Genomic DNA, 13,117 nt, shown 5'->3' with positions numbered 1-13,117 from the left:
GAACATCTCTTGCCCGTACATCCAGCCCCAGGCTGCTGCTCATGGAGCTCCAAGGGCATCACCAAAGCTCTGTCTGCTGCGGGACGAGCTGCCGGCAGGGAGAGTCCCTGCACCAGGCATCCAGCACTGCAAGGAGCATCTCCAGGGATGCGCTGCCAGGGGCGGGGAAAAAGCATCTTTTGATGCTCAGGAACCCTCTTCTTAGGGCATGAAGAGGCACAGGGATTTTTACCATCCTCCTGTTAGTGTTTCCCCTGCAAGACAGCCTTCCTTTCAGCCAGGCAGCCCTTCCCACCCTGTCTTTTTGTTGCTGCTGCTGCTGCTGCTACTTACAGGATTTATTTTTGCGCTACCGAAAAAACAAGCTCCCACCAGAAGGTGGTGCCCATATCCCACCGAACGCGCTCCGGAACGCAGCCCGGTCCAAGGCAGCACCTCGGAAACCAGACACAGTTTTCCTAAACCACTGGAGCAGAACCACTGGAGCAGAACCACCGAGCAGCCGATGCCAGGCTCGCTCAGAAATCGGGGTGGCCTTTTTGCAGGTGTGAGCCTGCGTGTAGCTCACTGCGGTGCAGTGTGTTTTCTGTCAAGGGTTTATCTCTTAAGGGACTTTTTGTTTTTTAATGAATGGAGCCCTGCAGCTCTTATCAGGAGTTTGTTAAATACATGAGCCTGTCTGGACATCCACCTATTAACTGAAGAGCACACAGCCCGAACCAAGGTGCTTGTCGTTGGCTGAAGCCACATGAGGCTCAAAGAAATAATTTCTTTGAGACATTTTGATGCTTACCCTTCTTTGCTCTTCACTAACAAGTAGCATGACAAGCACTGATAGACTGTAAGATTCCCTGTGCTATATATGAATGCAGAAGATCAAAACACCAAAATGGACACAAGCTTCAGCCTCTCCTCCAGTTTGGTTTTTTCCCCTGCTACCTGCTAATCTATTAGCAATCTTCATCTCTTTCCCTCCAGCTGGCTGCTAGCCCACCATCAGCAAATTCCCTCCTTGATAGCTGCAACAGCACACAGGTACCACTCAATCACTTGGCAAATCTTGTGTCCCTCATCCAGCCAGCAGTTTGTCACATTCTGCATCAGGATGGGATGAAGTGAGTGAGGGTGGGATGATGCAGGGCACGAATGTCACATCCCTCTTTACCCCTGCAGCTCTGTGCCACAGCTCCATCACAGCAGTGGGTCATTCCCTGGTCCTCATCGCCAAGAGAGTACGTGCCCATCTCAGGCAGCAGTACACATCACTCTCAGGAGTGGGTCAGGCAGGTGTTTTCTGCATTAAACATCCCACAACTGAAAATTAATATCACCATGGGACTCTAAAGTAGAGCAGAACATTGCCAGGGCACAACCCAGAAAGTTTTCTAACACCTGAGCTTTGTGACTTACAGTTACCTCTTCTCGCCACCCAAAAGAGATGGAACGTGGAGAGATCATTGTGGTTGAACATCCTGGTGAGAGACAACTGCACACAAAGCAGAAGCCAAGAGCCCAGGACCTGCTGTGGAGAAGCAGAAATTGGATCCACCAAGTTTTTGGGTATCTCACAGGAGAAATGAAAGAATACGGAGAGTGGATGAAAAGTAAGCAGCAAGGGTGTGCTTGGGGCTCTCTGCCTAACATCTTTATTGCCAACAGAACTTCCAGTGCTGGGACACAACACAAGGGCCCATTCCAAGTTCTGAGACTAAGCAGAGGCAGTGTGGTCCGACCTCACTGCAAACTCCTGACCTTTTAACCCAAAACATTTTACTCTCAGGAGTGGGGTCTTACTGCATCCTCTTGCCATTGTGACGGCTGCAGGCATAACTCTGCACAGGCACTTAATCAGTTATGTGTCTCCAGCATCACGTTCCTTATAGCTGTGCCCAGAATCACACGTCAGGGCTGGGGATTTGGTCTGGCTTGTAAGTGCTTTGGATCAGCAACCATCTCCTCATCTGTGTGTGGGCTGACAGAAGGGGCTTGACTCCTGATTGTGTGGGCAAAGGCTCTTGTATTACCACCCTTGGGGGAACAACTGTGGCTGTTATGTTGCTATAAAATACAAAGCAAGTACTGATCTCAAGGGTTTACTGCCCAGACAGGAACAATACATGAGCAGATGGTCTGTGTTACCCAGAATTACCAGAGATTAGGAGCTTTGAGAAGCTATGTGAGACTGTGAGTCTTCTGTCAAGGCAAGGTTCATTAGCAGTACAGCTCCAGCAGTGGGAGGGAAATAAGAGACAGAGAGGTACAGCCAGGCTCAGCAGCAGCTATAAGTAGTGGAGGACATGGGCTGAGATGCCTCCAGGCAGGGAAGCCATCAGGAACCCTTCTGCTTTCTCTTCATTCTAGTGGTCAATGTTCCACAGACATCTTGCCTTACTCCATGTCCTAAAAAGCTCTGGGCTATGGCCTACTGTTAATTTTAATACTTACAGGTAATACTTGAATTCAAAACCCAGAGCACTGCTGATATATTTCATAGCTCAACAGCAAATATGAGTAGTAATTATTCCAGACAAGCTTGATTATCTTTCTATAAGGAGCTCTTTTCTCCCAGGTGTAGCTGCCTGGATCCCAAACAATGCATAGCCTAAGGTATGCTTGTGAAGACATCTCTCAGATTTCACTCCATCCTCTCAATAGAGCTCCCCCAGGGATGCTGAGGACATGCAGAGTGATAAACAACCTTTCAAAGATCCTCTACTTAAGCTAACCTCATCAGAAGGCAAAACTTGAGTGCTGACCATAAATACAACACAAAGAAGTGGAAGAGAGTAGTTTTTAGGAATAAGTCTTTGCCCAGGTTCAAAAAATAGCCTGGCACTTCATGATGTGTCTAATTAACAGCCTAAGCTGATTGACTTATTTAAAATATTTAAGAAAATGAGAGGTATGTATACATATTGAATGAACATATTTTACACGTAAGCAGGCCCTTTTTCTCATTTTTTCTCCTTGCATTATGTTTAACCATGTACAGCAGTACAGAAATGGTCATACCTCTTCCAGAAGTGTGGCAGAAAAAGACTTGAAGTCAAATTGTAGTGGAAGAACCACCAGCTAAATGTTACTGTGGTGCTACAGGACCCTCCTCTGCCCTTGGAGAACCTCTGTCCATGGGGCTCATTAGGAGGACTGCACATGGTTGCCCTCAGACAAGCTGCTCTCAGCCTCACATGCATTCTACTCCCCTGCATTCACCTTTAGGTACTCGAGTTTTGTGCCCATTTGCTTTGCCTGGGTTTAGTAGTCTTCTCTGAAGAGCAATGGCTCTCTGTCCTTTGGAGATGCCTCTTTCCCCTGAATACAGAACCAGCTGTAAAAATCGTTATCTCAGTTTGAGTTCCTTAGTTCCCAAAGTACTTTTTTTTAGACACATTTGACAGTTTGACCCCATTCCCTATAAAAAGTGTACCTCTGTGTTCTAGGTCCCTAAAACAAGAAAAGTCTTTCCTTTTCATCTTTTCCTATTCAGGTACAAAGTAGTTTCAATCTTTTCCTAAGTCTCTCTGCATCTGAATTACACAGACAAAAAATGGGACTCTTTCCTCATTAAATTTATAGCAGAACCTTCAGCAATCTGCCAGGCAAAAGGACAGTTCTTTGACCATCATAAATAAACCACTTTTTAATGAGACCCTCCATGAACTTTACAGCAATGCCCAGCCCATCCCTATCAGCTTTGCAGATGCAAAATATGCTCAGGCAGCAATAAGCCAGTGATGGGATTTACATTCCTGGTGATGCACCTGCTCTGGTCTGTGACCAGAAAGTGACTGTAGAGATGAATGTGCTTTGAGGAAGCCTCATCACCAGCTTTTTTGTACCTCCTCCAGATAAGCCCCTAATGGTTCAGCTGGTGGACTGGATCTTGCGAGGGACCTCCCAGGTGATGTTTGTCAACAACCCTTTTAGTGGGCTGATCATTTTAGTGGGGATCTTCATCCAGAGTCCTTGGTGGATGCTGACAGGCTGTACTGGGACAACTGTGTCTACATTGACTGCTCTGGTCCTCAGTCAGGACAGGTAGGTGGTACCTCACATCCATTCACTTAATTAAAAATTGACCCTTATGGTATCAGGAACCCACTGGAGGGTTATAGCCCCACTTTTAAGTATGTTGGAGGCAGCAGACCAGCTTTCCTTACTTATGGCTTGGAAAGAGTTAGGTCAGGTCTGAACCATAGAACAGGAAGAGCTGTCCTGTCCTCGTAGCTGAGGGAGCTGGGGGTGTTGATCCTGGAGCAAAGGAGGCTGAGGGGAGACCTTCTGGCTCTCTGCAACCCCCTGAGAGGAGGTTGGAGCCAGGGGGGGTTGGGCTCTGCTCCCAAGGAAGAAGGGATGGGAGAAGAGGAATTGAGCTGGAGGTTTAGATTGGAGCTTGGGAAGAATTTCTCCCTGGCAAGGGTTGTCAGGGCCTGGCCCAGGCTGCCCAGGGCAGGGCTGGAGTCCCCATCATTCCTGGAGGGATTTCCAAGACCTGGAGATGTGGTGCTGAGGGCCATGGGGCAGTGGTGACCTTGGCAGTGATGGGTTACTGTTTGGCCTCAATGTTTTAAAAGATCTTTCCAAAAAGAAAACATTTCTGTGATTCTTTGAATATGGCAGCAACCTCATGGCTTTTTGATCTCCCCTCCTACACGTCCTTCAGAAGATTAGGACACTTATAAATTGCATTTCACTGTGTCTCTGTGACAGCTCACTTTCAGCCCAGCTTGCTACCTTTAAAAAGAGTTTTTTCCATCACAGGTCTGTCATTGCAGCTGGGCTGCATGGCTGTAATGGGATCTTGGTGGGACTGCTCACGGCTGTTTTCTCTGACAAAGGGGATTACTACTGGTGGCTTCTTCTTCCTGTGGCAGTTATATCAATGGCCTGGTAAGTGTCACTCCTCCTCCTAAGGTTAGATCTCATAGGATGGAGAGTCCTGATTTATACAACTTAAATGCATTGGAAGGGTCCTCTTCCCATCTCCATGCACCAGGAGCTCCAGGAACGGTGGAACTGGGAAGAGTCACCCAGTGATGCACAGAGATGGTGAGGAATATTGGTAGGAGGTTGAGTGCACAGACAACACTGATTACAGCACATGGACAAAGCAGAGGACCTCTCATCACCAGGACAGAGTCAGGGTGGATGTCATCATATCCAAGACCACAAACAGCTCTTCCTCATCCAGTCACTGAACTGACCCAGCACTCACCTTTGGGATGAATTCAGTCTCCCTCCTCTCAGATGTGTAGCCAGTCATGAGCAAAATTAATTCCTCCATGTAACTCCAAATGCCAGAAAATGTCCCTTCAGGGTTAAATTTACTATTTCTTTGTATGGGCCCTAGTAGCACTGCAGAAACTACTTAGCAGCCTTAACTGAAATTAATTCAGGAGCCACCTCAATCACTGTTAGGGTTAACATACAAGTCACTATTACATTTCACTGCCTTTAAAATCATTGCTTTTTTTGTATTTTGCTTCTCTAGTCACTCTCAGCAAAGGTCATTTTATAACAACCTTTGAAAGACCAGAACATGTAGTAAGGATGTTTAGTTTGCCATGTCTGCCAGAATTCCTTGAGGCCTTTTGTTCAAACATTTTTTCATGCTTTTAGTTCACAAGACTCGATGCTAGAGCCAAAAGATTTTTCAATTAGTCATGTTGGTGATTTTTTTCAACTGATACTTTGAATTTCATTTTCAGAAGCAAGCATTTCTCTAATTGTTTCTTTTTGTCTTTCCCTGAGAAGATGTATGAAGTTCTCTACAGTCATTCATGTGGCATTCCCAAAATTCACTCTCCTGTTTCTTGTTAGATTTTTCTACTGAATAAGAAGCCAGATTTCTCCAACTGTGCCCCAGTGCTGCACTGGATGCATCTATTCACAGGGTCCCTCAGCTTAGCATGGCTAGCAGAGGCCTTGCACCCTACCCAGCTGTCCTGGGAGAAGGATGTAGAGTTCATATCATTAATGAATGAATAAGATAATTATTGCAAAAAGACAAATGGCTTTCTGTAACTATTTTTCTGATGCAGAATAAAGTATAAGAGGTGTTCATTTTATGATGTTTCCAGAAGGAATGGCATCAGCTTGCATTTACCAGAGCTTACAGCTGAAGTGGAAAGGTGTTTTACCATTGTAATGGCTATGAACAAGGTGTTTTTCTTCTTTTTTCTCTCAGTCCAATCCTGTCAAGTGCTTTGGGATCCATCTTCAGTAAATGGGACCTTCCTGTTTTCACTCTGCCCTTCAATATTGCAGTGACTCTGTATTTGGCAGCCACAGGTCACTACAATCCCTTCTTCCCTACAACCCTCATCCAGCCTGTGGCATCAGTGCCCAATATCACCTGGTCTGCAATCAGTGTGCCACTGGTAAGCTCCACTTTAACAAGTCCATGCTCTTTCATCAGCATGGTGAGCATGAGAGCATTCACCTGGGGGTAACTGTTCCACATGGGTCAGAAAAAGTGATGGAATATGAGGGAACAGCAAAGCTGGACCTTTTACTCCATCTAGAATAGCACTGCCTCAAAGAGAGGTTTTGAGTGCTACTAAAGCAGAAACACATCTGGATACATTCTCCCACTGTCTAGATGTGGTTAAAAGAACATCACCAAGATAGTCGTGACAATACAGAAAGGCAAAAGAAACATCAGGATTCTGAAGGGACAGAAACTCACACCCAGTTCTCTCATTTCTAGACCTGACTCTGGAAGACAAACTTATCAAGGCAGCATAAAGATATCTGATATCTGATGCCTGATATATATTCACAAAACATATAATGAACTCCAGCCAGCCAGGCCCACCAGAGTATTATGACCTAGGAAGGCTTTTTCCCTCTCATGAAAGTAAACTAAAAAAACCAAAATAAGTCCACTACCACTCCCTTATCCACCATATCACCATCCCAGAAGAACTGATGAAGTAGGACTGATGAAGTCCAAATCCAACATTGAACTAACTCTAGTTAAAAAAGGCACAAGTGCCCACGTTTACACATCAGCCCCACTAAGAGCCAGGGCTGCTTCCTTCCTTTCTAACCAATAGCTTGAAAAAAATACCTGCTGAGTCTTTTCTGAGGACAGAGATACAATAACATAACCTTTTCTACATGCCTTTTTCTACTGGCTGCTGCAGCTCTTGCAATCCATCCCAGCTGGTGTTGGTCAAGTGTATGGTTGCGAAAACCCCTGGACTGGAGGCATCTTCCTTGTTGCTTTACTTATCTCCTCCCCACTCATTTGTTTACATGCTGCTATAGGATCAACAGTGGGGATGTTTGCAGGTAAGAAATGTTCACCAAAGGTATTTTTTACCTAGTGAGCCTTGATCCTACACATTATATGACTTTCTCCAGACTTTAGAGTTGCCTTGGACTTGGACACTCATTTCTGAACTTGACCCTACATTTGGAAAGTCTCACTGAAGGTTACACAATTTGGTGAAGGGAAAAACAGAAGCCAATTTTCTTTAATCTTTGTGCTATTAGATTTGTAACTCAAGCAGGTGGTTTGTTCTACCTTGCTTAATCCTCCTGCCATTGGATGTGATGAACCCCACAGAGAAGATGATAAAGAAACACAGGGAAACAATTTCAGAACTGATATCTTGCCACCACAAGTGTTTTAAATTACTGCCACATGCAGAGGTCTACCTCAGAGCTGATATGTCATTGAAAAGAAACAGACTTGTCTGGGACACAGTTGGTTCTATCCTGTTGCAGATATGCAAAATTAGCTAAAGGAATGCCACTCAAAACGGCCTGTCTCTTCACTAATGGGAGAAACAATCTTAAGATTAAAGTTAGACCCTTAAAGTTAGACAAGATTCATGCCACTTATGTGTCTAATAGTAATTTTAAAAATGTTGTAATTAAGTATAGTCTGAGACAACAACCTTGGAAAAGTCACAGTCATCCAACAGTAAGTACTCTTCTGTGAAGCATTTTTCACAAGCCATGAGATGCCTTATATCTGCGTTTTTAAACAAAAATATCCACAATTTGTATGGTTAGGAGCATTTTGCAAGTTTTGAACAGGTCTGACATTTAATCTAGAAAGAGAAGGTTTGGGGGAAGTATCTGGGGATAAGCATGATGATGAAACAGAAGATAAATGAGAACACTGTAGCAGGAAATGTATTCATCTGAAAAGTGACATGAAGGTGGCCTGTGCACTGCATATCGTGCTCTTCTTTTTATTGGTACACTTCAAACTTTTGAGAAACCCTATGAGGTCAGGTTTGGAGCAGATCCTCAGCTCCAAACCCAGTGGGGAATTTTGACAGCAGTGATGGAGTTACCACACCTAGTATCAAGACCACTTCTAGCAAAGGTCAGTGGGAGGAGATGGAAAACCCTTCTTACTCCCACAGAAGACACTCAGTGATGTCTCTGGTATTCAAGATCAGGATACATATGAAATGTAAGCAGTACATATGAGCACAGCTCTCTTCAAGGACACCCAGGTGAGTAGGTACTCCTGCACTCTGGCTGGATCCTTCACCTGGTCATCTGGAGGACCCACTACAACACACTCAGTGCATACACAGGAAGTTTTGCCAGAAATAAAGCTTTGAGACTGGACCAAATTCCAACCCTGGGGACAGTATCAGAGCTCCCAAATAATGAACCTCATTTGAATCATAGAATCAACTGGGTTGGAAGGGACCTCAGAGATCATCAAGTCCAACCCTTGATCCACTACCGTTGCAGTTAGTAGACCATGGCACAGAGTGCAACATCCAGGCTCTTTTGAAATATCTCCAGGGATGGAGAATCCACCCCTTCCCTGGGCAACCCATTCCAATGCCTGACCACCTTTTCGGTAAAGAAATTCTTTCTAATATCCAACCGAAACCTCCCCTGGCACAACTTGAGACCATGTCCTCTTGTCTTGCTGGGAGTTGCCAGACCAACACCCCCTGGCTCCAACCTCCTTTCAGGGAGTTGTAGAGAGTTGCTTTCATTCTTTTTCTGCATGTGGATGTTATGCAAGTGGGAGCTCGGATAAATTCATCTAGATGTCAAGAGGGAAAAGAGAATGGATTTCCAGCAAGTGACAGATCCTCCTGCAGATCCATCTCATACCTGACCTCACAGCCTTGCCTTTTGTCTTGCAGCACTGAGCCTTGCATCACCCTTTGACAGCATCTACCTTGGCTTGCACAACTACAACTGTGTGTTGGCATGCATTGCCATCGGGGGCATGTTCTATGCTCTGACCTGGCAGACTCACCTGCTGGCACTTGCTTGTGGTATGTACCTTTTAGATTAAAAATTTCTTCATGCAGCCAGGCAGGCTACGAGTAGTGCAGGTTTAGAGTCAACTGTGTGCCACCACTCTGCTGCAAAACTCAGTGCTGCACCAGAGCTACTTCTGGGATGTGCAGACTGCAAGGGCAGAGAGAAGGCCCTGTAAGACCCTAATAACCTGAAAACATCCAGAAAGGGTGACAGTATTGCTTGAAAAAGGAGCACAAGCTATTGCACCAGCAGAAGTTTAACAAATTAGCAACTCAACAATTTCACAGAATCAGCTTTTTCCTGACTCTAAATATCATTAGAGGAAATGTGTCATAAGAAGGCACCTGTGGCACAAGGGCAGCTTAAAATCCATCTGCCCAAAATCTCCACCTCCAAACAGACAGAATATAGGCTCTTGGGGAAGAGGATAACATATATAAATTCCCATGCAGATTCACCCAGGCTCCAACCATTTCATCAACCTTGACACTACACATTACATGGCTCTCTCCAGAATTCAGAGGTGCCTTGGGCTTGGACATACTTGGAACAATACTTACATTTTTTAAACTGTTTCTACATTGGGAAGGTCTCACTGAAGGTCACACAACATGGTGAAGGCAAGACTAGAGGCAGGTTTTTTTGCTTTGAATTTATTATTAGATTTTTAACTCAGGCAGGTGGGCTTTTTCACCTTGCTGCCAATGTCTGTGATGAATCCCATGGAGATGATGATAAAGAAACTTAGTGAAAAAGTATCAGAACTGATCTCTTGCCACCACTAGTGTTTTAAATTACTGCATTTCATATTTTCTCTCTTGAGCACAGTTTTTCATTGCTCAGCATCTTTCCCTTCCTTGACTTTGTCCTCAAGTGCCCTACTACCTTTTTGGCCACCTCTGACATCCTGGGCCAAGGAGGGCCACTGCCACCTGCTTGTGACTTAAAGACACAAGACAGACACTGTTGGAGAATTTCTGCAGTCTCCCACTGCACACAGGTAAAGCTGTGCCAATTGATAAAATAAACACCAATATCACACGCTCTTGACAAAGCCACAATCTCATTCAGCAGCCATCTCTACACAGCAGATGGAACAAAATGTTGTTCAAGTGGACAGATGATTTTAACTACTTGTTGAATTCCAACATTTTTCCACATTTCTTTGGAGAGATGAGCATGACTTTCCTCACCTTGAGCTTTGGCCTTCTTTTTCCAGCATTATTTTGTGCCTACTCTGGAGCAGCTCTTGCCAATGCCCTATCTGTGGTAAGTCTGGAGGTGGTTTTTTTGGTGGGATTGTTTGTTTCTTTTAATTGCATTTTTATTGATTATGTTACAATGCTAAAGAAGTGTCCCCAAATGGCCCGTGTCAGTTTTGTCAGCACTAAAAGTAGAACCTGCAGATGGGGGCAGTTCTTGTACAAATTCTGTGCCAGCTGAACCATGCACTTCCAGACTCTACAGCAGAAAATAAGGTTTCAAAGACCTGTGAAGCCTGCTAACCACAGTGGGTTTGTGTATGTCTATGTGAAGTCCAGAAACAGTGCATGGTCAGAGATGCAAAATTCAGTTTTGCTGGCAATACTTTTGAAGTCCCAATTACATGCTTCTTCCAAGGTCTTTCTACCACCCTGCCCAAAGATCTTATTTAACCTTGATGTGGATATGAGAAGGAAAATGAGAGGAAAATTGTTCTCTTAGGTACAAAATTGTCATACCTGGACAGCCCAGGAAAGAGATGAAGCTTTCCAAGCTGTGGGGTTTTGTGGGTTTGTTTCATTTTTTAAGATCTGAGAGATTAAAGTAAAACCATATTTTAATAAAATTGATTTATTAACTTAAAAGGAAAAAAAATAGAACTAGAAGCTTTATACATTAAATATATTCATCTGGCATCCACTCAGTACCATGTACATCTTTGCAGATGGTTGCTTTAAGCACACCTGTTTTGGGGATGTATCAGAAAAAAAGAAAACATCTACTTTTTCTTCCTTGTGATTTTCTTTCTTTGCAGACCTCAAGTCAGGTCAAGAGGTGGGTTCACAGAGCAGTACTGAGGGCCAGGGACATGATGCCAGTAACACATGGTGGGCACTGCAGATGGTGAAATACAGAGACAATGCTCTCAGTGCATGGCATTTTGCTGGACACTTAGGGTAGGATTTGGCCCTTTTAGTAAAGACTTTAAATGTCTGTGTGTGAGTTGGGTATCCTGGTTTTCATTAATCAGCAGAGGTCAGGAGCCTGATTCAGTTGCATCAGTATTGGTACCTGGACTGGGGTCTCCGGTGCAGGATGTCTTAAGTAGTTCCCTACATTCCAGATAAACCAGATACCCCTGTGCCAACAGCTGAATTGGCATTTGGTTGCAGAGGAGCCTCCCAGACCTCCAGACACCAGCAGAAACCTCGTTCACATGCAGGCCCTGCCATGTAGCCACCTGCATGTGGGCAAACTCCTCTGGATCCCAGTGGAGGATCCTGCATGGGGATTTCAGAAAAGCATGTCCTATGTCACACTGTCCAGAGAGCTTTCCTGGCTCTCCCAGCTTCTCAAATGCAAGAATTCAACCACAGGCAGAAGTAAACATGGAAGCACAGAATTGTGTTGGCTGTAAAATCCCATTAAGATCATCAATTCCAACCATTAAGCCAGCACTAAGCAAAGGGAACGTGCAAAAAAAGGTACCAAAATGTACTTATCTCTCTGTCTCTTTCCTTCCCAGCTCGGGCTGCCACTCTGCACCTGGCCTTTCTGCTTGTCTGCACTTCTCTTTTTGCTGGTAAATTCAGACAACCCAGCCATCTACAAAATCCCCCTCTGCAAAGTCACCTACCCAGAAGCCAACAGGGTCTGCTACCTGAGAATGAAGAGAAGAGCATCGGAGAGTCGGAGAGAAGAGCAGAAAAGAAAGGAGCAGAAACTCCCTGGCGACTCACAAATAAGCACAGGAGGTACCCCACTGTGCAGCCCCAAAATCTGCCACCCTTACTGATCTCTAAATAGCCCCCACTGCACATTTTGGAGGCTCTTTTTCAGAGGCTAGCCAAGGTCTACAGGCTGGGGATTCAGCAGCCCACACTAGAGAGGAAACGTGATTTGCCCTTGAGCCAAGCTTCCTCAAAAGCCTCCAGAAAATATAATAGCTGTTTTATCAGTCCATGTGCTCCTAACTTGAAAGTCACCTCTTATCTGTCATAATCATAAGAATAGGCAGAAGAATACTGACAAGAGGCCGTGCTTAATTCCAGATGTGTAATTTAACAAAATAAATATGCCAAGGAGGGCTTGGTATCTAATAATAATAAATAATGTAAGAAGTACGTAAAGAACAGCACTTCAAACTAAGTACATATGTATCTGAAAGTGGAATAAACAGACTGATCTCTTCCTTTCATGTGTCCCATCAATGTCTAACCCTTTTAATCCCTTTTGACAGCCCTAACATACCCAGGTAAATATTGTTACAGAGCACATATTACTTCTGGTGCCATCTCCTGTCTCCTCATTAAGTAAGGACAATGAAGGTATAAATATATGTGCTTTAATCAGACTAGAAAAGTGACTAGCTAGCAATGATCAAACATTTTTCTTTTCCTCGCATAATTTTCTGTCTTACAAATTGAGTATCTCTCTCCTGCTAAATGCAGGATAGCAGGTCTGAGTCTCTTTATCCATCCAGTGGGAAATAGGACCTCATGAGAAAAATGTGATAAAAATTTACTGCTGGTGCCAGTTCTTTCCTCCTCCTCAGGGAACAGTTCCTTTGCATTAAGCCACAAGCAATGAACAAGTCAAAGGCTCCCCTTGATGTTTGTTGGGTGTCAGATTGGGATCCCTGCATGGGTCTTTAGTGTCC

General features: G+C 44.5%; 1 protein-coding gene across 1 annotated transcript; it reads left to right on the top strand.

Annotated features, from left to right (window-relative positions):
- The first annotated feature begins 1,438 nt into the window (after nt 1–1,438).
- On the top strand, nt 1,439–12,253 carry LOC103525189 (urea transporter 2). Its single transcript, XM_030467148.1, has 8 exons — nt 1,439–1,604; nt 3,849–4,038; nt 4,762–4,890; nt 6,188–6,380; nt 7,149–7,296; nt 9,132–9,266; nt 10,475–10,524; nt 11,984–12,253. Exons 1-8 carry the CDS (start codon nt 1,439–1,441, stop codon nt 12,251–12,253), a joined length of 1,281 nt encoding a protein of 426 aa, XP_030323008.1.
- Nucleotides 12,254–13,117: the final 864 nt, after the last annotated feature.

The sequence above is a fragment of the Calypte anna genome, chromosome Z (assembly GCF_003957555.1).
Source record: "Calypte anna isolate BGI_N300 chromosome Z, bCalAnn1_v1.p, whole genome shotgun sequence".
In the NCBI taxonomy this organism is placed as follows: domain Eukaryota; kingdom Metazoa; phylum Chordata; class Aves; order Apodiformes; family Trochilidae; genus Calypte; species Calypte anna.
This window is presented reverse-complemented; position numbering and strand designations above follow the sequence as displayed.